This window comes from Lygodium microphyllum, chromosome 18 (assembly GCF_053477565.2).
Source record: "Lygodium microphyllum isolate KBCC chromosome 18, Lygodium_microphyllum_v1.1.10, whole genome shotgun sequence".
Classification (NCBI taxonomy): domain Eukaryota; kingdom Viridiplantae; phylum Streptophyta; class Polypodiopsida; order Schizaeales; family Lygodiaceae; genus Lygodium; species Lygodium microphyllum.
In genome coordinates this window covers 117,164,032-117,189,780 of record NC_141152.1, presented here as the reverse complement: position 1 = coordinate 117,189,780, position 25,749 = coordinate 117,164,032, and the positions used below count along the sequence as shown (strand labels likewise).

Genomic DNA, 25,749 nt, shown 5'->3' with positions numbered 1-25,749 from the left:
CATGTGACGTATGGAAAGCATCCACATTCTTTTTATTCACCTATTATGTTAAGAGGGTACTCTCAACATCTTGCAATTTCAACCCATCCTTAGCACAAAGAGCCGTACGAAAAGCATCCCACAACTTGGGTAGAGTACCAAGCAGAAATAAATGATATAAAGTATCCTCGAACTCAATCTCCTACAAAGCTGAATGGTTGACGATGGAGTGAAACTTATTCAAGTGTGTAGACATAGAAGTCCCTTCCTTCATGTGAAGGTCCATCAATTGTTACAACCGATATATTTAAGATGCATGATTTTGCTTGTCATAAAGATTCTTAATATGTATCCAAAGCCATATGCAATCTGATTTCTAGTTACAACAATGTAGTGAACTTGCTTAGAGAGTGACAAAATGATTGACTTGCATAGCTCATTCATTTCATCCCAATCCTCGGATGCAATATTTTTGGATTTGGCACTTAAAACATACTACATCTGGGTCTTCCAATAATTGTAATTCATCCCATCCAGTTTCTCAATATTGAAGATAGCACTATTGTGAGAACCACTGGCCATAATGAGACCAAGCAAGCACACAGAAGGGCAAGACGGGGTTGTTATAATACCCTGCAAATCAGTCCTAAAACCATTGCTAACTCAAGCAAAAGATAAGAGATACTACCAAAGTAATGAGTTTTTCGCAAACTATAAGGAAAAGACTGTCAAGTCCAAGTGACAACTCTCAAATAAAATGCATAAATTAAAAATGGCAGGCTGTTGTAATAAACTATAGTCATATTCCAACAACCAATTGTGGGTAACCAAGAAGGAAGAATCCATGAAAGACCAGCACTAAAGATAATCACAATTGTAGTGAGTCATAAACCATATGTGCAATAGGCATAAACATCATGCATAGGGTAGGTCTCAAGGGTAAATGAAGAAAACTGCCAGATGCATAATCCATTTAGCAAAGCTTGATACATAAACCAAAAAGATGTAAATACCACAGACAATACCTTGATAGACATAAGTACAAAGTCCAAGCTAAGAGACCAAATAAGCTCACGATAGGATAATTGCATCTTATAAATATTGAGAGAGCATGTACATGTCATAAAGAGTCCCATTGTCTCACTATAATAAGCTCAAGCTCAGCTGCATAAATCAAATGTTTTGCAGTACATCTAAGTACCAATGTGGCTCAATACGCAAAGTCGAGTAGCTTCCACTAAAGAAAAATTTGAATGCGAAAAGAGTAAGCAAAGCTTCATGTGAATGACATCCAGACATCTAAGATCCATAAAGTATACATTCGGAAGCATTAAACCCGAGTAGTCTGCAAGACTCTGATTGTATTGTCCAAGTAGTATCCAAGTACAAGAATGACAACCAATGTCGAAGCATCCAAGCTCCAATCTTAGCTTAGGAGCATGTCATAAATATATCCATAGGCATATATGACAATCGAAGAGTCGATACATCCAATATGTGGTACCCAAGTAGCTTCAAAGGATAGAGCATAATCTTTATCAGACAACATTTTACTATCTGCTATGAAGAGCAATGAAATCTCTACTAAAACCAAGCTAATGCAAGTTCAATCGAAGCCCAAAAGCATTTCCAGACATGTGTTGAGTATGCCAAGTGTCAAACTAACATTCGGCGTCAATACCAAGCCTTAAAAGAATTAAATGGCAAGAGGCATATGCTTTTGCCAAATAAACGACATTCAATCTTGTTATTACAATAATGAAACATATGAGAAATTTGAGCCAAATGTGTGCTCAAATCAGTCAAAAAGCATAACCATACCATCCAGGCATCAAAATAGTATCCGGAAAGTACCAAATATGCATTATGGAATTTATTGTTTACTGTCCAAACTAGAATAGTCATGTTCTGTGTGAAACAAATAACAAAAAATTGCATAGAATCAACTTTATGAGTGTCCATATTTGTAGGTCTTATTATGCTCTTCGTTTTTAGCTATAGAATGCCTAAATTTGATACTATATGCAAAAGTTATGGCCAAAATACAATAGTGCTATCAAGTTGCTATAGCTATCCACGACTTCTATATCATGTTTTATATCCACTCAAAATGGATAGAATGGTAGCTTCTCAGCTTAATAAGTACTCACCACGACTCAGCTAATGTAACGCGCACGCCCCTCAAATTGCGGGACGCATCTTAGCAGCCCATCAAGAGATCAATCTAGAAGATGCCGCCTGGCACTCCCAAGGAATGACACGGGGTTTGCCAACTAGGGTTTCTTGAGTCTGCCTCGCAACGGAACTTATCCGACCGTTCCCACTAGGATCGACCTGAAGTCCGGGTTCCTAGCAGTCGAGTCTTCCTAACAGCCTTCCAGCATCGGTCGATAGCCGCTCCACTTTGCATAGATACAACTGGACCCAAGTAGACTCATACCGCACTTGGTTCAAAGAGAATGGGAAATGAGAGGGATGCATCGCTCGACCTCTCTGCCCATAGGGCATGGTCCCATTCCGGTCCCCTAAAACGGTATGAATCAGGGTTCTAACCAACATTGTCTAAGGTTATCGTTCGACTTTTCCTAAATATTCATCGTTAACATTTCCTTTGAGGAAAGCTCTTGGCTAACGGAGACCACCCTTCCGTAGGGTAGACCCATTGGTCACATCCACCATGCTTCCCTCGGGGGTTGTTTTAGTTATTTAATTACTTACCACATTATGTTTGACACATAAAAGCAGCTTCCTTAATTAACTCATTAATCACAGGTTCCTTCACGTAATTTAGGGCACAGACACAAAGACAAGATAACAAGATCAAACACTTCCTTAACTTATCTTCAGATTAATGTTTGTCTCGCACCCATACAGGAGAATTAAGTGTCCCTTTCTGGCTCTATAGAAAAATCCTTACGTATCCCGGAAATAAAACCCAAAGGTTTATCCTACCAAGATTCTGCCTTGTAACTAGTATCAAGGCCTCGAGATCCCATCTCGAGTCACGTAGAACATTTGTGGAGGGTCCGGAGGCATTGGGATTTATGGCCAGAGCCCCCCTCGCACCCAAGCATCCTCCTACGCCAAGTAATTTCCACGGAGAGACCTCTCGCGGTGGGTTCAGTCCATATTCCTAGCGCGGATTCATAACCCCCTTAGTTAGGGTTTGGCGGCTCGCGGGGGGGAGCTAGTGCCATCCTTCCTTAATTATCCCTTTAGGAAATCAACCACAGCTAAAGCAACTAGCTTAATAACATTTACTAGGGAAAACATCCATTTTGTTTCCATGGCAATCAGTCATCTCAGACCCGGCCATGCAATCATCAATCACAACAGCTTGGATTAGCATCCAAAACCACATCAAGCAATCACCTTGCTTATGATCCACCTATCCTTAGTAAGATTCTCTCCTCTTACCAACATAACCAGTCGACATTCACTTGGAGATACCCTTTCCAAACAACCAAGCATAACGTGGGTCAACAATCCATCTTTAACAAGATCAACCTTCGTTAAAACCATTTCAACAGTTCCAAGCAACATGCTTAGCATAAATCAACTACCCTAAAGTTCGCTCTCCCCCTTGAGTTAGGGCTTCACAAGGTCAATTTAGCAAATTCCTTCTAGATCCTTTAAATGATCTAAGTGATTTCACCCTGACCTTTATTAATCATGGCTACCTTTTTAGGGTAGAAGATCAACCCATCCTAAGCCCTTTAATGGCGAATACATGCAATTCTACCTCTATTTGAGAATTCAAGATATGTGAGAAGAATCTAAATCTTAGTACAACCTAGATATGAGCTATAGTTGCTGGAGGGTTGGTGGTATTCATGTCTCTGCTTGCATTGGATATGTTCCTAGCTCCGTTTGCAACTTCAGCACTTGTGCTCCTTGTAACTCATCTCTTGGATGCCATCCTTGTGCGTTCCCGGTCTTGCAACCCTTGAGGTAAATTGACTGCTCTTGCCCTGGCGGAAGGAAGTGGTACGCGGGTTCACAAGGAATCCAAGGCCAAACAATGTGACTTCAACATGCATAACTCTTCTTCTTCCTTTTACCCTCTCCCCAATTTGTTTTCCATCTATCTCACCCTATCCATCTCATAGTCTTCTCTCCCTCTCTCTTTCTCTCTCGGTCTCCCTATATCCTCCCCTAATTATCTTCCACTTCTCTCTATCCCCCTTCTTCTTCTTCTTCTTTTCCTCTCTCTTCCTCTTCTTCTCCTCCTTTCTCCTTCTCTCTCTCCCTCTTCTTCTCCTTCTTTCTCTCCCTTACTCTTCTTCTTCTCCTTCTCTCTCTCCCTCTTCTTCTCCTTCTTTCTCTCCCTTCCTCTTCTTCTTCTTCTTCTTCTTCTTCTCTTCTCTCTTCCTCTTCTTCTCCTCCTCTCTCTCCCTCTTCTTCTCCTTCTTTCTCTTCTTCTCTCTCTCTCTTCTTCTCCTTCCCTCTCTCCCTTCTTCTCTCTCTTCTCTCTTCTTCTTCTCCTCCTCCTTCTCTCTCTTCTCTCCCTCTTCTCTCTCTTCCCTCTCTTCCCTCTTCTTCTCTTTCTTCTTCTTCTTCTTCTTTTGTTCTCCTTCTCTCTCTTCTCTCCCTCTTCTCTCCCTCTTCTCTCTCTTCCCTCTTCCCTCTCTTCCCTCTTCTTCTCCTTCTTCTTCTTCTTCTTCTTTTGTTCTCCTTCTCTCTCTTCTCTCCCTCTTCTCTCTCTTCCCTCTTCTTCTCCTTCTTCTTCCTCCACGATGATCACACGGGGGGGGGGGAAGGGGTGCGCATTGTACCCGAGACAGAGGGGGGGTTTCGGTTGTTTGTTGGCCAACGAGGGGGGGGGAGTACTTTGACGGAAGCCCTAAGAGGGGGCGCGCTGCCAACGGAGGGAGGAGCCATCGTCTGGAACGCCAGGGAGGAGGGGCCACTCTGTAGTTGAGGGAGGGGGTGAAGGCTTCCCTTTATAGGGGGGGGAGGAGGTATGGGGGGGGAAGAGACGGCTGTCCGCTACCATCTGGGGGGGCTGCATGCCCCCCCTTCTCTCACTACTGACTCACTCTCTCTCTCCTCGCCATGCACACGGCAGGGGGAGAGAGAGGGAGGGTAAATTTTTTTTACTTTTTTTAAAAATTTCTTAGGGGGGTTCTTATGGGAAAGACACGGGGGGGAGCACGGGGGTCACGAGGGAACATTACAGCTAAGCCTTGGAAAGTTCCTCAACAAGCGCGGAGCAAGTTGAAGAAGGAAATACTCAATGCATACCTCGAGAGAAAGAAACAATGGCTACCATGAAAGCTTGAGTTGAAGCTTTGAATCTAGGTCGAAATAAATGATGAAGAAGCTCCTCGAATGGCTGGCTTTGATACACGTTGAAGAGAGTGAGCCTGGAGTGGAAGCACACAAGCGGAAGTAAGAGCTAAGGAGCAAGAGCAAGAGAGGCACACATAAGATGTGGGAACTCCAATAGCAGTCAACCTTCCCTTTGTTCAAATATCACTAAAATAATAAATAATGAAGTGATAGTGATAGGTGTTTGCCACTTGTAGTGTATAGGCTTGTGGGTACTGTTAGTGTAGTAATACACGAGCAGCTAGACACATGCGCCTTTACCCCCAACATTTCTATCATCTCTCACTTTCAATGCTTGTTGGAGAGAGTCATTCCTTCTTAAGCACTATAGCTCACACTTCAATGGTCATTAGATAGCCACACCATTTTTAATATGCCTATTTACTTCTAACATTTTTTATACTATCTCACACTTCAATGGTTGTTTAAAAGGGTCATTCCTAATATGCTAACAATATGGAGCACATGCCTGTAGTAGTTGATAACAATTATTAACCACACTTAACCCCCCCCCCCCCCCCACCCAAAACACAAAAATAAATGTAGAAAAGGAAACTTGGGCACCATGTGCATGATATGTACATTTTGAGAAGAGAATCTTGTATTTGAAAGGTTGACAATACAAATGGATACATTCTATATTAACCAAAATTACTTTTCCAAATTGGATTTTAGAACAGATTCCAATGAAGGGGCAATTGGAGCTCTATGGACTTGAACAAGGGGACCATCTGAAAGAAGTTTCATAGTAGCCTCCTCCGACGTGAGAGAGAAGCTATCAAGGCCTATAGGAATGTGTCATTGCCACTCTTGTAATGGCTAAAAAGAAAACTCCCAACATTAGGGCCACACTTTACACCACTTGATGAATTCATTCTAGCGTAAAAGCTCCATCAAAGTGTACATTAGATATGCAAAGTCAAAAAACATAGTGTCCCACAAGGAGAGCTACTTCCCAAGCACAAAGAGAGCTAATGTGTGAGCTGGGGATGAAAGGCATCGTAGATGGTGAGCTTTAGATAGCCACTTTAGTGATTTTGGCTTTGATGGTTATGAAGTTCATCGTTACTCATATTATAAAAGTAGTTAAAGATATAAAACTTGAGTGTTTCAAAGAGGCCCATTGGTCATAAAATTTATGAGAGGCAGTTAGCCACAAGCTTAGATGCAATGGTTGCATCAAAGTTTGCAATATTACAGGTTGATATGGAGAGTAGGCCCGATCATTAGTGTCGTCTTCTATCCTCTTCGCTTTTTTTTTTGTGCAAGTGGCATGGGTTCTTGTGATTTGTTCCCTTTGAGATTTTGAGCAATCCAGCTATGTCGATTTCCATAGAAGTTTGCACTTTCAATATGGGGAAAGTACTTTCATTACATTTTGAACTTGGGAGTAGTCTTTGCAATCATGAATTCTTGATATGGCAACCATGAAACTAATTGGAAGACATTAGCAATTTGTTTGAGAATTACCATTTGGGCACTACCATGGAAGTGCTTCGTCATGCATATCTGGATAGCATGGGCTCAAATCTTAAGTTCTGCATGCACATTAGTTTTTCCAACATGTAGTACCAAGGCAGATATTGTCGAAAAACTTTAAATTTACATAGATTGACGTGTGTTTGTACATGTGGGGATAGATTTGTGTTTGTTCTTGATCATGTATTGATGGGCATTGTTTGAAGAAGAATCATACATAGATATACAAACATTGTAGCTGCTTTTGAAGCCTTTGCTAGGTTGTTCTTTGCATGTGTGGAGGACACAAATATGTCAAACTCTCTCTCTCTCTCTCTCTCTCTCTCTCTCTCTCTCTCTCTCTCTCTCTCTCTCCATGAGTCACTCTCACTATGTAAAGTTCTTGTAGACATATAGATTAGAGGTTGGAGTGGGCGACTCTCATGGTGTGAGAGTTGAGCCTTCATAGGACATCCTTTTGGCTTAGGGAGTCAGTGGAGGGATTGTTGTGTTTTAGGCAAAAAGGGAGCCTTCAAGCTCCCTGCCTATCACTTGCATGGCCATCAAAAACCAAACCAAATAACATGACCTTTGCTCCTAGTCACGATGACCCCCTTCACAAAATTAACACCTCCTGAAAAACACACACAACAGCCCCCAACAAATCACATCCTCTCTTCATGATGTCTACTCCATGAAATAATTCCTCCAATTGTGAACAATGCATGCAGATTGACCCATAATAATCGGTATTTCCCTAAAATACGAGTCACCAAGTGTGTAGGGGTGAGTGCTGTTGAGGTTAGTATAGGAGCGTTTTGGGGGAAGGTCAAGGGAAGAGGGGGGCTATTTGGGGTGATGGAGGGCCGATTAATGGTGGGGGTGTGGGGATAAGTGGGCATGACTTCACTCGGCATGGTAGGAGATGTTAACACAGGAGGTGGTGGTGGTGTCATCCTCAAACTAGGGGTTGCCTTAGTGTTGTGCATGGCCCAGAATGCTACACCATGCACATCAGGCCTCACCATGGCCACTACAAGCTCGGTAGAGCTATTGTGTCCATTTGTGCTTGCATGTGTGCGTGTGTGTATGCTATTGTCCCTTTGAAAGAAGAGGTTTTAGTCTACATACATCTTTTTGCCTCGAAAGAAGCATCCTATTCTACCTACTCCAAAAAGAGACCCTTTGGTGGGGTTGTAGGTTTTATAGTAGAGGTGGGCTACATTGAAAGTTGTAGCTCATGTCAAGGCGTGAGGAGCAGGCATGAAATAGCAGCTTGGGAGAGGCGAGGTTGGTAAAGCACAACCAACGTGGTAGATGTTGGCTAGGTGGGTAGAAGGGGGATGGGGAATGGCCAATGCATGAGGAGTAAAAAGGCATGATGGCACAAGTGATGTCCAAGTTTCCTTCCTTTCCAAACCCTTCGGGTTTCTTTCCTTTCCAAACTCTTCCTAGTTGTGAGAAGCATGATATTAGCCTTCGATGCACCGTCAAAAGAGGTCATATATTTTTATCTTAAAAAAACAAGAAGGGTTGGGAGTGTTGTACACATGACAGCTAGGTTCGGTGTCAGGTTTGTGAAATCCCTGAATTATAAGTTTAATAGATAATAAATAATAGATAGAAGTATATATATAAATAGTATAGATGTAGAATATATAGAATAGACTAGTTTAACATTTATTTTTTATAGAGATCAATGACGAGGGAATACTAGTTAAACCTTAAAAAGGGGCAGCTCTTCTAACTTTTTTTTGTTGCTGCCAGATTGACTAAGCACGTAGTGTGTTGCTGCCACAGATCCATCGACACGGGTGAGACAGCACGCCTTGGAAGAGAAGGCCATCGTCATGGATCGGATAAGCGGGGCCGTAGGTCAGTTCCGGGCGCTGGTCGGCATGGGATCTGACGACATGCTCGCGCTGGAAGAAGAGCAAAACCTCAGTTTTATGGACGAGTTCAATCAGTCTTGCACCCTCTCCCGGCAGCAGGTTTTTCCCTCTCTCCTCTCCTGCGCCTTGAAAGGAGGCTCGGTTTTCTGTGGCTTGGAGAGAGAGAGAGAGAGAGAGAGAGAGAGAGAGAGAGAGAGAGAGAGAGAGAGAGAGAGAGAGAGAGAGAGAGAGAGAGAGAGAGAGAGAGAGAGAGAGAGAGAGAGAGAGAGAGAGAGAGAGAGAGAGAGGATTTTACACATCCGCGATGATGTTTGCATCTTTGCACTGAAAATGGAAGGATGTGGACCAAAGACCACATTAATGCTCATTCTTTGACAACAGTCGAAAGACTTGTGCTATGTTTTATTGATTGCCTACAGGATTGATTTTAGTAAAACATTGATTACCTATAGGTTTAATTCTAGTTACATTGTTGGACGCCTTCAGTTACATTGTTGTGCTGCTGCTGCGCTAGTGTTTCTGGACCTGTAATTTTGGAATTGTGCCCTTTTTGGCAGCTGTGCAAATGTTTTATCGATTGCCATCAGCATTGATTTTAGTTACATTGGTGGATGCCTTTAGCTGCATTGTTGCACTGCTGCCGCACTAGTGTTTCTGGACCTGTAATGTATGGAATCATGGCCATCTTGGCTGCCGTGGCCTGTGCCTAACTTGCTGATAAATTCTCAGTATCTCATCAACTACAATGCAATGCAGTAATACTTCAAGATTTTTGAACCTAATCCTCTTAGTTTCTTTTATAGTTAGTTTCCATAGAAAACTTGATGTTAGTCTCTTTGCTGAACAAACTTTGAAATTATAGTACAAACTAAAAAAGCTACTTTGCTACTTTCTAATCACTACATCTTTTCCTAATTTCCATTCTCACACTCATCTGGTTGTGTTTCAGAGACTATATGGGTTTGGGATATGTTTAGGCGTTGGCTTCTTTTGCTCACTTTTGGTAAAGCTTTGCATCAACTTCCGAGTTTTCTTTTCTTTTTGTATAACGTTCTCATAGTAAAATTTGGGCTGTCTACTTTTGTTATTTTAAGTGATGAAATTTCCCTGACATTCTCATTAACTTTTTCCAGTCTATGCTTGTGTTTCTTCATCCGATAAAGTTTGCGGTCGCATTCACATTTAGCAATCTGCTATATTTAGGAAGGTGTGTCAGCACCTCATGCAAAAATTGATCATCGCGCAATTTTTCTTAAGAGGTAATAAATTGACTAGCTTGATATACTTAGTTTCACACTTGGAAGAACACAAACATACTAGAAATGGAGCGTTGGTATAGATTTCCTGATTTCAATGAATCTGGATCATTTTTGTTTGTACTCATCCATTTTGTTTTACTGGATTCAGCACATGCTTTTTGATTGGACCGATGCAGCAGTTGAAGATGATGCTAGACCCTGTACGTGTTGTTGCAACTGTTGTGTATCTTTGCAGCATTGTCCTGGCCCTTGTTGCTGCTCTTTATGTAAGCATTTCCACTACTGTGTGGTATCTTTGCAGCACAATCCTGGTCCCTTTTCTTTGTGCTATTTATATTTTGCCCCAGATAAGCAAGAAATAATATCTTGACATGCAGCTTATACTAGATGTAATGTTATAAACAGGGAATAATTAATGTCAATATAGCTGGTCTTTTCTCAGTTCAGTTATCTCAAAATATTAGAAATGGTTTTTGTTTCGAATGGCTAACACACCAGCCTGTGATTTGTCCCATGAATTACACATCTGCAGTTCTGGATATGTAAAGATAGAGACATCCTGATCTGCTTCTCTTTCTACTATCTTTCTGTTCCACTGCCTAAACTCAGTTCCTCCCATTTCCTGCTGAGCACACCCCCCTCTCTCTCTGTCTTGCAAGGGTAAAGCTGCCCTTGTGATCAATTCAGTATAATACCATCTATGCAGTGTAGCTCTGCAATTAGACTTTAAGTTTTAATGGAAAAGTGACTTCTTGCTTATTCTGAGTGGAAAAATGAGTTCTTGTTTATTCTGAGCTAGTAATGGTCTTTGCCAAGATACTCTTATTGAGAGACCTTGCCAATGTGTTACAAAATGTTTGTATGCCGATTAAACCTTCAAGTGATTTATTGAGGATAATGCTCCCTATATAAGATGTCTTTTATCAATTTTGTTTGTAGTGGTCTAGGCATATTTTTAGTGATATGCCTAGAGATTACTATCCTTAAGCATTCACAGCTACCTCTAGCTGCCCATTTCTTATGCATTAGTCCCAAGACCCTAGATTTGTGGTTGCTTTTCTAATGTGACATTTGAGCCCTGCTTGTCTAGAAAACCTGTTGTGCTGAAAAAAATATTGGGAAAGCAGAAGGCCTAAAATGTAAGCTAAAACATGGCTGAATATTTGAAACTGAAATGCAAAGGTTGAAACACAAACTAAAAGCCTGGATGGAGAGATTAGAGTTCTATGAAAAAGCTTTTGGAGTGAACCATGTTCCATCGTACAGGTAAAAACATCATCATTTTGCTGGGAACCACCTGCTTAACCCTCCCTAGGCCATCGTTAAGCTGTCTAGGGTTTTCCACCTCTAGTGCTGCCATTGCCAGAATTAGGAAGTGTAATTCTGGCTTCATGTTTTATAGTGGCAGTTGTCTTGGTATCAAATTATCAGACAAGACTGATGCTCTTTTAGTTTTGGCATTCTACTTTGTTAAGTACCATTGGATATTTAGTATGGGTGTTAGCAGCATGGGTCAATGGCTAATGCTGTGGGTTTTTATCAAAGATGTCTATGTTAGAGAGTCATTCCCTGTACAGCTGTGGGCAGAGCGGTACGGCTAGAGTGCAGTCGCACAGGGTGCCACGTGGCACAGTTTGCAGTGCAGTCAGACAGATTTTCTGACTGCAGTCGGCCAGTTTTCTGCAGTCGGCTGCATCGGCTGCATTAAATGCAGCCGACTCGTGCTGGGAATTTCCTATTTTTTGGCTATTTATAGCCAGTTCGTGGCACACTCCAGTATTCATTATTTCAGATTCTGATCTTGAGATCTGTTGGCTGAGACAGACTGTGCTCGGGCTGACGGAGATCGAGGTCATCAAGTTGGATACATACGCAGATATTTCCTCTGCCCCCTTGTGTATTTCTGCACTCTTATACAGCATACTACACTGCAGATTTCTGCGTTTACACTGTCTCCTTTTCTCTCTCTCTCTTCTCTCTATGTTCACTCTCTCTCAGTTTTTGTCCGCTTCCGCATCTCTACACTTTGACATGGTATCAGAGCAGTGAAGATGGACTGACTGAGGGCTGAACCTATCTGAAGAGGAGATTTCAGCGTGACTCAAGGCTGTGTTTCTCGGATTTGAGGGCGAGCGGGAGGGCTGCGCATCGGATCAAGGCTGAAGCGAGCGTGGGCGTGCGGGAAAGGAGTCTAATCAGTGAATTTGTTGTAGGTTATTGCCGTTCGAAGGGGAGGAAGGCTGCGTTTGAGGCCTTCCATTGCAGATTTTACCCTTTTATCGCCTCCGGTGGGTGAAGAAGGTTTGGGCAGCGGAGGAACCAGCCCTAGAAGGCTGCGTTTTCACAGTCAGAGGGGGCTGATTTTGCATTTGTGCAAGTATTGCAGGTTAATATGTCTACAGAGATTGATTTGGAGTTCCAGGTGATCATGGATAGGAAGGTGCCTGTCCGACCGGCTCTTCCATCGGATCAAAAGCTTGATGGTGACAATTACCGCATGTGGCGGGTAATGATGTTGGCCATTTTGGAGTCTTATGATTTGGCGAAATTGGTGATGGAGGAGATTAACAGGCCCTCGGTGAGGGATGAGTCCAAACTCTCTTCCAATGCTCGTACGGAGTTGACCAAGGCCCAGTCTCATTGGGACAAATTGAATGCTAGAATTCGATCTTTTCTGTTTCTGTCTTGCACTACAGCCGTGATAGCTCACATCGAGCACTTGACGGTGGCTCGAGAGATATGGCTAGAGCTCGATTAGATGTACAACTAGATGACCCTGATGAAGAGGGTTTCTTTGGAGGTGCAGATGTGGACTTTGTTGATGAATAAGTCTTCTTCGCTTCGGGAACACATCAATAAGCTTTGGCAGCTTCAGATGCAGATATAAAATGCGGGGAAGCCTATCTCCTTCGAAGACATGGCAATCACTTTACTATCCCAGTTGTTGCTACGATTTGGTACTTTTTATTCTGTTCATCAGGGCGGGAGTCGACTCTTCGGTGGGAAGAGTTGGTCCTATGGTCTTGGACTAGGAGGAACAATTGAAGGGACAGAATGCTTCCAAATCGGAGGCATTGGTTGGTCAAGCCTCTCAGAAGAAGGGGAAGTACCAAAAGAAGGACAAGGAGAAGGAATTGACTTGCCATATTTGTGGAAAGACGGGTCACTAGAAGAAGGATTGCCCCGACAAAGACAAGAAGAATACCAAGAAGAAGATACGAAGGATTCTGGAGCGGTGACTGTACCCTCATCAGCTGCTTTTCTACACTTTGCGGTCATTGAGGACTCTATATCGAAGACTTTTGATACTGCGATGACAGCTCCCCAAGCTCGAGAGTGGATTGTGGACAATGGTGCCTCATGGCACATGACGACTCCTTTCATTGGTGTTGCCCATTTGCGACCTTCGCGCGGGCAGATTCTCATTGGAGACAGCTCTTCTGTGTCTATTGCTGCGCGGGGTGAGATGGAGCTTATTTCAGATGGGCGTAGTGGTATCCACACTTTTGAGGTGCTGCATGTGCTTGGTTTGGGGTATCATTTACTTTCGGTCCATAAGATTTGTGCTCTTGGCCTCTTGGTGGAGTTTGACAGTAATCCTGTTCGAGTTCTTCATCGTGGGTCGAGGAAGATTCTCTTTGCAGGGTATGAGGAGAAAGGCATCTACAAATTGAAGTCTTCTTTAGCTCTTACTTCTTAGATACAGTCCGAGCTATGGTATGCTCGGTTTGGCCACTTTGAACTACGAGTACCTTCGGAATACGTCGCGAGGGTCGTTTGTCCAAGGATTGCCGGACATAGTGGTGAGCCATCAGCCATGTGTCTCCTGCATTCGTGGGAAACTGCATCGAGATGTGATTTCCAACAAAGCTTCTAGGCGGCCTACTTGACCAATGGAGCTTGTATCTACGGATCTTTGTAGCCCGATGAGGACCGAGTCCGTGAAGGGGAGCTTGTACTTCATGTTGATCGTAGATGACTACAGCAGGATGACTTGGGTCTATTTCTTGACTTTGAAGTCGGAGGCTTTCTCTCACTTCAAGGATTAGCTTTTCTTTGAAGAGAATTGTTCTGGCTGGTGACTAAAGATCTTGCATTCAGACAAGGGAGATGAATTTATGTCTAATGAGTTTGCTCAATTTTGTGCAGATAGGGGGATTCACCAGGAGTTTGCTAACACCAACACTTCCCAAGAAAGTGGCATTTTGGAGCGGAAGAACCGAAGTGTGATCGAGATGGCACGCACCATGATGGAGCACCGATAGACACCTCAGTTTCTATGGGCCGAGGCAGTGGCTACCGTAGTTCACACCTCAATTGATCTCCCACTTTGGCTGTGGACACGATGACACCTTTCGAGGCTTACTTCGGGACTAAGCCTGATGTCTCTTATTTCAGGATCTTTGGGTGTGACGCTTATGTGTACATTTCGAAGACACAACGTGATAAGAGGCGTCTTCTCGACGACATGTTTTTGTTGGCTATAGCTCCCAGTCCCAAGGTTATCGTTTGTTTGAACGCGTCAAGTGGGATGTCTACACGAGCCGAGATGTGCGGTTCGTGGAAGTTTCGGCCACAGAGGGGGGTGAGGAGCACTCCGTCCTTGGAGATCCAGGGGAGAGTTGGGCTCCCGAGACAGTTCCTTTGGAGCCAGAGCCTCTTGATGGAGATTCTTCTTTTGATTCAGAGTCTTCTTTTCCACCGGCCACCCTCGAGGAGCTTTCTCCAGTGGATGTTTCGGAGTCTTCAGCAGATGGAGAGCGACGGGGAGAGGTTCGTCCTCCTCCTCGATGGGCCCGTGACACACTCCGAGATTCAGGGATCGAGGGGGTCCCTGAGGAGTGGGAACCGTAGGATGGACCGCGGAGGTCACAGAGGAACTGGATCGAGAGCTCGCTTCAGTGAAGGAGGCTTTGCAGTTTGATCATTGGCGGAAGGCCATGGAAGCCAAGTTGGAGGCTCTATTGAGAGGAATGACACTTGGTCTCTTATGCCTCGTCCCTCTCACAAGAAGGTGATTGGTGTCAAGTGGGTCTTTAAGACCAAGTACCTTAGTGATGGTTCTTTGGACAAGCACAAGGCTTGCCTTGTTGTTAAAGGTTTTACTTGGTGCCTAGGCATTGATTTCCATGATGCTTTTGCCCCCACTGCTCGTATGGCGACTATTCGAGCTATTCTTGCCTTGGCTGGTCTTAGGAGATGGCCTGTCTTTCAGTTGGATGTGAAGTCGGCCTTTCTGAATGGTGATTTGCAGGAGGAGATCTATGTTGAACAGCCTCCTAGCTTTGGGTCCTCGGATGGGAAAGTTAACAGGTTGAAGAAGGCCTTGTATGGCCTCAAGCAGGCTCCGCGTGCATGGAACGAAGATTGACTTGTTTCTTTAGTCGAAGTTGGGATATCGGCGCTCTAAGGCCGATCTGTAGCTTTAGGTGCACACTTCCGAGGTTGGTTGTGTGTTGTTTGTGTTATATGCTGATGATTTGATTCTGACAGGAGATCATGCACAGAAGGTCCGAGAGACCAAGAGAGCTTTACATCAGGCAGTCGAGATGACAGATTTGGGGCTTCTTCATTTCTTGTTGGGTCACGAGGTTTATCAGTCTCAGAGGGGGATTTTCATCTCTCTGTAGAGGTACATTCAGGAGCTCTTGTTGGTGACTTTTGAGATGGAGACTTGTCGGCCCATTACTACTATGGATCCGAATTGGAAGGCCACTAAACACTCAGATTCTCCAGTGATGGATGCTTCATGCTACCATCAGCTGATTGGATGCTTGATTTGGCTTCTCAACACTCGTGTTGATCTTTGTTTTGCTATAGGTCTTTTGGCAGGGTTCATGACGGAACCCAAATAGGTGCATTGGCAGGCTGCCCCGAGGATTCTTCGGTATTTGAGGGGGACTTTTGACTTAGGGATTTCTTATCCCGTAGGTACAGATGCTTCTAATCTGGTTCTTGTAGATTGGAGTGACTCGGATTGGGCTGCCGATAGCCCTTTCTTCTACTGAGGCGGAGTATCGGGCTGCGTCTTCCACCACATGTGAGGTTGTGTGGCCTTGGAGATTGTTGGAGGAGCTTGGCTACCCCCAGACTCGTTCTACTATTCTGCGATGTGACAACGAGAGGTGCATTGCCTTGGTGCAGAATCTTGTATTCCATGCCCGGACGAAGCACATTGAGATCGAGTATCACTTCATTCGGGAGAAGCTTCTAGATGGGACCATTGACGTGGAGTACTGCAAGATGGAGGATAATCTTGTAGATTTGTTCACGAAGGCGCTTCTCCAGGCTCTTCTTCGGCAATGTTCCAGATCCCTTAGTTTTCTGCCCTGTCCAGGATCTGAGAGGGGTTGTTAGAGAGTCATTCCCTGTATAGCCGTGGGTAGAGTAGTACGGCCAGAGTGCAGTCGTAGAGGGTGGCATGTGACACAGTTTGCTGGGAATTTCCTATTTTTTGGCTATTTGTAGTCAGTTCGTGGCATACTCCAGTATTCATTATTTCAGATTCTGATCTTGAGATTTGTTGGTTGAGATAGACTGTGCTCGGGCTGACGGAGATCGAGGTCATCAAGTCGGATACATACGTAGATATTTCCTCTGCTCCCTTGTGTATTTCTGCACTCATATATAGCATACTACACCGCAGATTTTCTGTGTTTACACTATCTCCTTTTCTCTCTCTCTCTCCCCTCTCTGTGTTCACTCTCTCTCAGTCTCCTACGCTTCCACATCGCTGCACTCTGACAGTCTAAGGATATAGTACAAAGAAAAAAGGAAAAAGAATTCAGACCCAAACAATATGAGTGGCTAAAATAAGGTCACTTAATCATAAAATGGGCAAAAGTGGACCAAATTATCTTGAATGAGTATGATTGGGTAGAGCTTCCAGTGTCTTTTGTCATAAGATAAAAACATAAAAAAGAGTTTGCATCCTTTTTATTATTTTGCATGTTAAATTATTCATTAAATTTGTTTACTTTGAACTTACTAGATACAAAGAAAAGTACATTAGAGTTGGCCATTGATGAGCAGTCACAAGTGATGGTGGGCCCATGCTGCGAGTTAAAGAAAAGATTGTGTGCACTTTCACTTATATGATTCATGACTCACACCTAAAAAGGATTAATGTCTCGAAGTATGGGCTAGATCCACTAGAATAGATAATTACAATTAATAACATGGCATGATCATGAAATATTTATACAATGTGCACGCGTAGGATGAAAGCTAAAAATAAATTTATCTTTGCATAGAAAAGTCCTATGACGTTTCTAGTATTGTTTTTGTAATGTACTTAGAAAGAGCTTTCACATGACATTCATATTGGGAGATTTTTAAATCGTTCCTATCGAAAAAGTGACTGGAAATGGGTTTCTGCTAGGCAAGATGCTTTCTATTCCATCCCCAACATGGAATGGTAGTTGGAATATGAAAGATGATTCGGGAAACATAGAAAGAAATCGATGAACAAAAATCCTGAGCACGAGTGAGTCTTTTCCTCCCAACCACGCCTAGATAAGTGCTGGCACCTCTCTCCTCGTTTCCTCTGCCAACCGTCAACTTTTCTTGAGTCCTACTATTTTTGGACTCTCTTACCCTCTAGGCTCCCCTTAACCCCGTTCGGGCGCCCAAGAGCCCGGAGGGTCATTCTCGTGCTTGTTCCCCTAGATTTACCTTAATGTCACATTAAATGTCACTTTAATGTCACATTCCATATTTATGACCTTAACGTGACATTAAATGTCACTTTTAATGTCACATTAATGTCACATTTCCTTCCCCTTAAGAATCGGTTTCGTCCTCGAAAACGATACTTGAAAGGTCTAACTGTAAATCGGGAAACCTTTTCTTTAAAGTACTTACTCGCTCCCATGTTGAGCTTTCTTCTGAACAATCTTTCCACTTAACCAAACATTCTTGATAAATAGTATTCCTTGTTCGTCTATTACGAACATTTAATATTTTTTCTGGTTCATGTGGATTAGATTGGCCATAGAATAACTCCTCAATATCATCATTTAAGATTAAATTATCCAAATCACCCAGCTTCTTCCTTAATTTACTTACATGAAAAACTGGATGTATTTTACTACCAGCAGGTAGTTGGAGCTTGTAAGCCAATTCTCCCACCCTTTTAAGTATTATGAAAGGACCACAATACCTTGGTGAAAGCTTTGGACATTGTCCCTTTTTCATAGTTTTAGTTTGCTCAGGCACCTTAAGATAGACCAATTCTCCTTCTTCAAAGGAGATGTCTCTTCGGTGAGGATCTGCATATGCTCTAGCTCGATTTTGAGCTTTTTTAATATTTTCTTGAGCAAATTTTAACATACTATTCATATTCTCCAAAAAGTCTTTAGCTGCCTGAACCTTTTCCTTATGCAGTCCTACTGCAAAAGGAGCTCTGGGCTGAAACCCATACATTAACATAAATGGACTATATCCAGTGGAAGAGTGCTTGGCACTGTTATATGCAAACTCTGCTATCGGTAAATACTCTTCCCAATTAGTTTGCCTCATATGTAAACTTGGCATTTATTACATTTGACCACATAGTCAAGGACATCCTTATTCATTCCAGGCTAATAGAACTGCCTTTTAATAAGACTATAAGTCTTATTAACTCCTGGATGTCCCGCACTAGGGGTATCATGACACTCAAAGAGTATCTGGCGCCTTATTTCTGTATCTTTCGGGACACATACCCTACCCTTGTAGAGTAAATAACCATTATCAATGGAAAAATTCTTCCACTTGAATCCAGTTTGAGCAACCCCTGATGCTCCATTTCCTTGTTGAACATCCTCAGATATTCCTTCCTCAGTAAAAGCACTTTCATTTGGATCCCCATTTTTTATTGCTTCCCATATATTGGAATATGCCGGATCAACCTGGCATTTCCCTTTGAAAGATTCAAGCAAATTGGAAGTGAACTGAGTAAAGCTCAATTCATTAATGATGGGCATTCTGCTGAGTGCATCAGCTACAATATTATATGTTCCTTTTCTATATCTTATCTCATAGTCGAACTCTTGGAGGAGTTCGGCCCATCTGGCTTTACGCCCGTGTAAATCCGGTTGATCATTAAGCCACTTAATGCTTTCATGATATGATAAAATCAAAAGTTTGGCACCATACAAATAGTGCCTCCATTTCTTCATTGCATGTACTATTGCATACAGCTCCCTCTCATAAACAGAATAATTCTATTTTGCACGATCTAATTTCTTGCTTTCAAAAGCAACTGGTCGACCTTCTTGTAATAAGACCGCGCCTATTGCCTTATCACTGGCATCAGCTTCAACCACAAATGGTTTATTGGGATCCACTATTAATAATACTGGAGTTGTAGCAATAGCTACCTTAAGTTTTTGAAAACTTTCATTTTGGTCTGTTCCCCAATTAAAACTTTTCCCTTTCCCTTTAAGTTGGTCTGTAATTGGAACAGCTATTTTGGCATAATCTCGAATGAATCTACGATAAAATCTAGATAAACCTAGGAAGATCTGCAGCTCTTTCAGGTTCCTTGGAGGTGGCCATTCAATAATTGCCCTTACTTTTTCTGGATCCATATTGATTCCCTCTTTCGAGATAATATGCCCCAGATATTTGACCTCTTGTGCAAAGAATTCACATTTAGTTTTCTTCGCATAAAGGGAATGTGTACTTAACAGTTGGAATACTAATTGTAAGTGTTTCAAATGTTCTTCTCTTGATTTACTAAAGATCAAGATATCATCCAAAAAGACTACTACAAAATGTCCTAGATAGGGCCGTAAAACACTATTCATCAGCTTCATAAAGGTAGCTGGTGCATTAGTGAGGCCAAAAGGCATCACCAAAAAATCATAATGGCCGTATCTAGTACGAAATGCCGTCTTGGAAACATCTTGTGCCTTAATTCTTATTTGGTGATAGCTTGATCTTAAATCTATCTTTGTGAAGAATTTTGCCCCTTGCAATTGATCAAAAAGATCTTCCATTCTGGGCATAGGAAATTTATTCTTCACCGTTATTTTATTAAGTGCTCTATAGTCAGCACAAAGTCGCATAGAACCATCTTTTTTCTTGACCAATAAAATTGGTGAAGCCCAAGGTGAATTACTGGGTTGAATAAACCCTTTATCCAGGTAATCCTTAATTTGTCTTTCAACTTCTTGATGCTGTGTTTCACTTAATCTATACGGTGGTTTGGAAATTGGGTGTGTATCCTTATTTATATCAATTGGGTGATTTATATCACCCCTATCTGGTGGAAGGCCACTTGGTAAATCAGAAGGAAACACATCTTTAAAATCATCTAACAAACTATTCAATTCATTATTAACATTCAACTCACAAACATAAGAAAAATGTTGCTTTATATTACAGAAAGTAAAAGTATTCTGTACAGGAAGAGACCATAGCATATATACCTCACAAACTTCCTTCTTTATCAGCCTCTGAACTTCAGTAGAACACAGCAAAGGATTATCAGATACTTCATGTTCACCTTGAATGACAAAAGTCTTACCATCCCTTTCAAATTCCAGTGTATTATGGTGATAGCTACGTTTTAAGGATGGTTCCAATCCCCATAGCCACTCCCTCCCTAGAGCAATATTAGCGCTTTCCATGTTCATTATTTGGAAATCAAGCTTATCTTTATATCCTTGAATCTCAATTTCCAAATTGGATACCATTGTATCCCATATTTTATTGTCTTGGCCTTGCATCATACGAATAACATATTGATGCTGACTGTTTTGTTAGGGAAGTTTCAATTTTTTGACAAGTGCATAATTTATAAAATTATGTGTGGCAGAGTCATCAATCATGACTCTAATCCTTTTTCCAGCTATCAATCCATGTACTCTAAGTAAATCATGTGGCCCAAAAGTAGGCTGCCACATAGAAGTTGACATACAACACTTATGTTGTACATCCATGTGCAAGACCTCTAAATATTTATACTTTTCATGGCCTTTTAATTCTAAGGTCTGCACTACATGGATTTGTTTTTCTTTTCCCTTGCCCTTGTCCTTATCCTTTCCTTTGTCTTCCCCCTTTTTCTTTGGAGAGCAATTCCAAGCAGCATGGTTAGGGGATAGGCAATTAAAACACAACTTTTCTTTTTTGGCCTTATCAAAGTCATCAGGACTTAACTTTGGCCTCATATATGGTTTCTTTTCAAAAGGTTGTTTTTTACCCTTGAAAAATGGCATTTTCCTTTTAAATTTGCCCACAAATTTTGAGGTTTCCAATTCCTTAGACTTGGGCTCTGTATCAGTGAGACTAGTGAGTGTACCTGGACGCATACTATCTTCATAAATTAATGCAAATTTAATTGCCTCTTCCAGCGTCTTAGGTAAACTCCGTTTTACTTCCTTTTTACAGGCTTTATCTAGTCCCCTAATGAATCCTCTTGTTTTTTGGAATTCATCTATTCCTTCCAGTTTGAGGATTATCTCGCGATATTCCTCCAGATATGTCAGCAGGGGTCTTCCCTTTTGTCTGACATAATCCCAATCTTCCCAATTCCTTTCCATTTCATTCTTAGGAAGAAATTCTTTCAAAAAGACGGATTCAAATTGAGCCCAAGTTTCAGGTATTTTATTCGCCTCCTTTAAAGTTCGCCACCACTTATATGCTTTGGGCCCCAAAGTTAAACTAGCCTCCAGTGCTTGGAGATGTGGTGGGGTATTTTTTAAGTTATGTAAATCTTCCCATTTTTGGAGGAAATTAAAGATTGTGTCTTTATTCCTATCTTTTTCCTCCCCGTAAAATTGAGGTGGTTTCATATCCTTTAGAACTGGATTATCCCTTAATTTATGGTAAGTTTGGGGTTCCTTAGGATCTCGCATAGTCACATCTAAATCTTTCGATGAAGATGGGACATCTGAGATTTCTATCTTATTTTTATCTCTTTCCAACAATAAAGTTAATTGAGATTTTATTTCAGTAAGTGTTTGAGTTAAAAATTCCATTTGAACCCCCTGAGTTTGCACACGAGCAGTAAGATCATCGAATTGCTCTCGCGTAGCAAAAAATTCTTCCCATTGTTCTTCTTGTATTTCTGGTTCATGGGGATCTACCATAGGTTGGTCCCCGGAACTAGAGCTTTCCATTATCCTTTCTTTCTCTTTTTCTGCCATTAATACATTGGAATTGGAAAGCAAAAATAAGAAATTTGCATACAAGATAAAGTACTTCCCTGATTTTTAATGGCAGGCTGTGGTTGCTAGTTTGGAAAGAAGCCCAAAGAGTAATGAACAAATTTTATCTTCCCGGATTAGAACAGTGAAGCAATCATGCTGGAAATTCAATTTCCTGACTTCAGTCGTGTATGACATTTTTCCGTCTGTCTCACAGCAGTTGTCTCACGCACAGCAATCGTGACACATTTTGCCTCCGTCGAGCACCATCAGATCACGTTTTGCCTCACGGCTGATGCCTCACGACTGATGCAGCTGACGCCTCATCTTTTGTTGACCAGAAACGGAATCGTGTTGTCTCGCGCTGGTTCGTTCTGCAGGCGTTGACCAGAGACGAATCCCCTTTTCGCCTTACGCCAGTCGTTTCACCCAAAAAAAAAGTCACTTACGTGACGTGGCGTATCACATACTTCTTCTTCGAAATGTCTTTCGTCGATTAACGACGTGACGTGGCGACTGGTATGCTGGCAGGCAACCCGTCGACTGATGGCGGGCAACTCGTCGACAGAAATGCTGGCAGGCGAGCTTCAGCTTAATTAGCGAATAGTGGACAGGCAACTCGTCGACAAAAACGAATCACCAGACCATCGATGAAGAAATCCACACATCCACACGACACTACATGTCGGCTCTGATACCAATGAAAGATGATTCGGGAAACACAGAAAGAAATCGATGAACAAAAATCCTGAGCACGAGTGAGTCTTTTCCTCCCAACCACGCCTAGATAAGTGCTGGCACCTCTCTCCTCGTTTCCTCTGCCAGCCGTCAACTTTTCTTGAGTCCTACTATTCTTGGACTCTCTTACCCTCTAGGCTCCCCTTAACCCCGTTCGGGCGCCCAAGAGCCCGGACGGTCATTCTCGTGCTTGTTCCCCTAGATTTACCTTAATGTCACATTAAATGTCTGTCACATTCCATATTTATGACCTTAACGTGACATTAAATGTCACTTTTAATGTCACAGAATACTAAGTGGGAACGCTACATTTGACCTTGTTTGATGTGCTCAACTTCTGCCAAACATTTGTGTGACTCTCACGTGTGTTTGTACGCTTCCTGTTAAAGGCTTCCTACTTTCGCTTATAGCTCTTCTCCCATCTTCATCTACTCATGTCTACTCCTACTTATATTTGTTATCTCGTTTACAACAGTCACCAGGTGGTGATACTTTTTACAATTGCTTTTCTTATCTACCTATATAAATATTTTATTTTTCTTTTCTTTTGTTGCTTTTGCTTTTTACCCCTAGAGTTCTCTTGGAATAAGCGGGATCTTTGTGTGAGAGTGCGCAACGGAAGAAGAACACGAACACAGAGGAGAGGAGAGAGAAAGCAGAGAATGAAGGAAGAAAGTCTGCACTGACTGAGATGAATGCTGAATACACTGGAATGGACAGAACAGTCCCTGCACGCAGCCCGGAGCGTCAGTGAGGGAACCAGGACAGACTGGAAGCAGTGGCAGCACCAATGCCAGAGACGGAGACGGAGGGAGCAGTGCTGTACCTGCAGAGAACAATGCTGGACTGACTGGGGGGGCTGATATAAATAGCCCCCAGGCCAGCAAACTGGCCGACCAGCCAAACTGGCCGACCTGGCCAGATTTGGCCGACCAGCCAGATCTGGCCGACTGCCCAGAAAATGGGCAGTCTGGACAAAAACAGCCCAGTTTGGGCTGGAACAAACCCAGGGCTGCATGCTGACTAGGGCAGCCACAAAAATGTCCTGACAGAGCTCCTCTGTCTCCTGTCAGACTCTGACAGGAGCTCACAACCAGGAGATGACAGACTGAGACTGAAGAAGAGCAGGCTAACACCCCCTCTCAACTCCTGGGAGAGTCTGAAGACCCAAGAACCGCATGTGATGAAGCAAAGAAGCCTGAGGCAAAGGCTCCGTAAAGAGATCAGCTGCATTGGCCGCCGTAGGACAATAGACCACCACCAGCTCCGAATCCACGATCCGCTCTCGAACATAGTGATACTGAACCTCAATGTGCTTCGTGCGAGCATGGAACACCGGGTTCTTGGCCAGAGCAAGAGCACTCTGGTTATCCACGCGCAGCTCCGTAGGTCCGGTCTGGGAAAAGCCAATCTCCGCGAGTAAGCGACGGAGCCAAACGGCCTCCATAGCGGTCGAACATAGGGCCCGATACTCAGCCTCTGTAGAAGAAAGTGCCACAGTAGGCTGCTTCTTGCTGCTCCAAGAGACAGCACTAGATCCAAGGGTGAAAGCATAACCTGTAGTGGATCGTCTCGAATCCACATCACCTGCCCAATCAGAATCACTCCATCCAGAAAGGGTAATCCCATCTCCATACATGATCCCGAAGGATTGAGTCCCCTGCAAATAGCGAAGAACCCGCAAGGCCGCCTGCCAGTGATCCTGGGTAGGAGTCTGCATAAAAGAAGACAATAAAGCCACCACAAAAGAGATATCCGGCCGAGTGTGAAGCAGCCAGATAAGAGAGCCGACAAGGCACCTGTAACGGGTGGGGTCGGTAAGAGGAACTCCAGTTGTCAAAAGCTTGGACTCAGGGTCCATGGGGCATGAGATAGGCCGACACTCAGCCATATCAAACTCCGAAAGAAGCTCGGAGATGTACCTGTGCTGCGAGATAAAAATGCCCTGTGCCATTTGATAGATCTCCAGACCTAGAAAGAAGTGAAGGATCCCTAGATCCGTCATGTCAAACTCCTGCTGAAGAATGGACCGTGTATGCTCCACCTGCTGAGTGTCGCTCCCTGTAATGATAAGATCATCCACATACAAGATGAGGAACACCGAAAGAGAATCCACAACCCGTAAGTAGAGGTTGGGATCATAAGCGGAGCGCGCAAAGCCACTCTGTAGAAAGAAGCGGTCAATCCGCTGGTACCAAGCACGAGGAGCCTGCTTGAGGCCATAAAGAGCCTTCCGCAGCCTGTAGACATGATCCTCCTTCCCCTGCACAAGAAAACCAGGAGGCTATGAAACATAAATCTCCTCCTCAAGAACGCCATTCAGAAAAGCAGACTTGACGTCCATCTGATAGACAGGCCAACGGTGGTGAGCAGCAAGAGCCAAAAGAACTCGGATGGTGGACATCCTAGCTGTAGGAGCAAAAGTCTCAAAGTAATCCAACCCTGCACGCTGAGGAAAACCCTTGGCAACAAGCCTAGCCTTATGCGTGTCCAAGGAGCCATCCGCAAGATATTTGGTCTTAAAGACCCATTTCACACCAATCACCTTCCGTTTCGCGGGACGCGGAACAAGCTCCCACGTGTGGTTTCGCTCGATGGAATCGAGCTCGGCCTGCATAGCCTGTCGCCAAATATCCTATGCAAGAGCCTCCTCCACAGTGGAAGGCTCGGAATCCTGAAGAATTTGTGACATAAGAGCATAGTTCACACATAGTGAACTGTCCCGCTGGGCCTGTAAACATCCTGAGCGACGGGGACCTGTAGAAGAAGCAGGAAAGTGAGTAACACCTGAATCTTGCATGAGCCGGCGATACCATAAAGGAATCCTGAGAGACTCCTGCGGCTGTGAGGGAGACCGGGGGGCCTCCGGAACCTGTAAAGCACCCAAATCGGAGAGGGACTCCCGCTCACCGAGAGAAGGTAGATCCTCCGCATCTGAAGAAGGCTGTGTATCCCGTG

General features: G+C 43.2%; 1 protein-coding gene across 2 annotated transcripts in view; it reads left to right on the top strand.

The window, feature by feature from the left end:
- The first annotated feature begins 8,505 nt into the window (after window positions 1–8,505).
- LOC148021290 (Got1/Sft2-like vescicle transport protein family) overlaps window positions 8,506–25,749 on the top strand; it is a 40,312-nt gene continuing 23,068 nt past the window's right edge. For both annotated transcript variants that reach the window (XR_015694700.1, XM_087699147.1), the window contains exons 1-4: window positions 8,506–8,759; window positions 9,610–9,663; window positions 9,794–9,867; window positions 10,068–10,185. Coding sequence is in view for 1 of the 2 variants with exons in the window: in XM_087699147.1 (XP_087555273.1) it covers window positions 8,619–8,759; window positions 9,610–9,663; window positions 9,794–9,867; window positions 10,068–10,185 (387 nt within the window). In the remaining variant the exon portion in view is untranslated. The remainder of the gene's footprint in view (window positions 8,760–9,609; window positions 9,664–9,793; window positions 9,868–10,067; window positions 10,186–25,749) is intronic.